The sequence below is a fragment of the Mastomys coucha genome, unplaced genomic scaffold, assembly GCF_008632895.1.
Source record: "Mastomys coucha isolate ucsf_1 unplaced genomic scaffold, UCSF_Mcou_1 pScaffold12, whole genome shotgun sequence".
Lineage (NCBI taxonomy): Eukaryota > Metazoa > Chordata > Mammalia > Rodentia > Muridae > Mastomys > Mastomys coucha.
In genome coordinates this window covers 20,838,546-20,840,516 of record NW_022196894.1, presented here as the reverse complement: position 1 = coordinate 20,840,516, position 1,971 = coordinate 20,838,546, and the positions used below count along the sequence as shown (strand labels likewise).

The following is a 1,971-nucleotide window of genomic DNA, read 5'->3' as shown; positions in this document are numbered from 1 at the left end:
CTCTCGCTCAACATTAATATAAAATTGTTTAATTCCTTCAAGGGTCAATTCTTCCTTCTTCACCAGAATTCGAATTGGATCTCTCATGAATTTCTTGGTCACTTCTAGCACATCAGTTGGCATTGTGGCAGAAAGCAACACAACCTTTAAAAAAGAAATGCTTGTCTTTATCTGTTTAGTTTGTATAATATAGCAAATATAATTTAGCAAATACTACAGGGAAAAATGTTTGAAACCAAGCGTCTCTGCCTTACTATGGTAGAGCTAGGCAGAGATAGTAATGTATCAAATGCTTTAAGCAGGGGGAACGACAATAGAACACTTCAGTTTTATTGTAACTGTACCTGCATGAAACCAAACCCAAAATAGAAATAAACTTTACCTGAATGCTTGTATTTAATTTTTGGAAAATCTCATAGATCTGATCCTTAAAACCTCGGCTCAGCATTTCATCTGCTTCATCCAAAACAAACATTTTGATCCATTTTGGAGCTGTTAAGAAGAAAGTCATACTGCATCTCAAGGTTCTCATCATAACCTTTTTGATGATTATAAAGGACCCTTTAAAAGTCACTACTTACAAAGGTATCTTCTGTTTAGCATATCAAACACTCGCCCTGGAGTGCCAACAACAATATGAGGGGCTTCAGCCTGCAACTTCTGCATTTCATTTCGAACATTTGTTCCTCCAATGCAAGCATGACAAGTTGCTCCCATATAATCTCCAAGAGCCAAAATTACCTTTTGGATCTAAAAGCCAAAAATGTTAGTTATCATTCTGTAAAACCAAGGTTTAAGGCTAAGCTTAAAGGCATAATTGCACTATCATGTATGCCAACAGCTTTTATGCATGCACAGCACAAAATTTACTAATTTCAAGCTTAAAATTCAGTCTTTAACTACTTAATGCTTCCTCGCCTTTTTAACTTGGGACCCTGTTACCTCAAACATCTACTAGGAACATAAGCAAAAAGATTCTATATTCTCCACTGTGTAGTGAAATGCTTTCTGTATGTAAGGGCAAATGTTGGTATTTTTCCCACAAGGCACTGAGCCTTAGAATGTTGACCTGAATAAAGCTTGCAGCTCCATCAGGAAGTGTTACTTCAAAGCCAATGTAGCAGTGCTTTGAAAACATAGCATGCAACAGATGCATCACAAACTACTGAGACAGTCAAATGTTTAACATGTCACTGCAGTTTTCATGTTGCACAACTGCATTCCAAATTTTTAAATGGGTACAGATCTAATCCACCCTCTGAGAAACCTATGGGTTCAACTGTTGAGGTGCAATCAAGCCCTAAAGTTATACCTATTAATACCCATTTCCTCCTTAGCTTTCAACAAAAACTCCCTGCATGCATGGACAATTAAAATGGGGGCTCTCATAGGACTAGGACAATTTATACGTTTTAATTTTAAATTCTTCACAGTTGTGAAACCTGAAACCTATGCAACACGCAAGCAGTTTTTTGAACTACACTATCAATACCTGTTGAGCCAGTTCTCTGGTGGGGGCCAATACTAGTGCTTGGGTCTCCTTGAACTCAATCTCCAACTGTTGCAGGATGGAAATAGCAAATGTGGCTGTCTTGCCAGTACCTGACTGAGCTTGAGCAATCACATCATACCCTAAAAAAAGTAGGATACATATTTACCGATCCCACATCAAATCGTTACTTCTACTATACACCATGTATTCCAGTTGGAACATCAGTTATGCCCACATAAGTGATCAGCAGAGAGTATTCTCTTCATTTCAGGTCAGTCCCGAAAGATGATTTGCCATCATTTCACTTTAAGGAATACAAACAGGTGCTAGTACTTCCCCAAAGGTTACTTTCCCTTTTATGGTCCATGTATGTGCAGAACACTTATCCTAAGTGGCAATGGAGTTTTACCTTTAATACAAGGGATAATAGCTCTCTGCTGAATAGCTGAAGGCTTCTCAAAACCGTAAGCATAGATGCC

General features: G+C 38.1%; 1 protein-coding gene and 2 non-coding genes across 3 annotated transcripts in view; all 3 read right to left on the bottom strand.

Annotated features, from left to right (window-relative positions):
* Eif4a2 (eukaryotic translation initiation factor 4A2) overlaps positions 1-1,971 on the bottom strand; it is a 6,139-nt gene that overhangs the window by 2,722 nt on the left and 1,446 nt on the right. The window contains exons 4-7 of the mRNA XM_031364597.1: positions 1,493-1,635; positions 582-750; positions 383-492; positions 1-144 (exon numbers count right to left, since the gene is read on the bottom strand). Of these exons, the coding sequence (XP_031220457.1) occupies positions 1-144; positions 383-492; positions 582-750; positions 1,493-1,635 (566 nt within the window). The remainder of the gene's footprint in view (positions 145-382; positions 493-581; positions 751-1,492; positions 1,636-1,971) is intronic.
* LOC116086686 lies at positions 226-350 on the bottom strand. Its single transcript, XR_004117059.1, has one exon. It is a non-coding gene; the product is annotated as a small nucleolar RNA SNORA63 (small nucleolar RNA).
* Positions 1,730-1,799, bottom strand: LOC116086751. Its single transcript, XR_004117102.1, has one exon. It is a non-coding gene; the product is annotated as a small nucleolar RNA SNORD2 (small nucleolar RNA).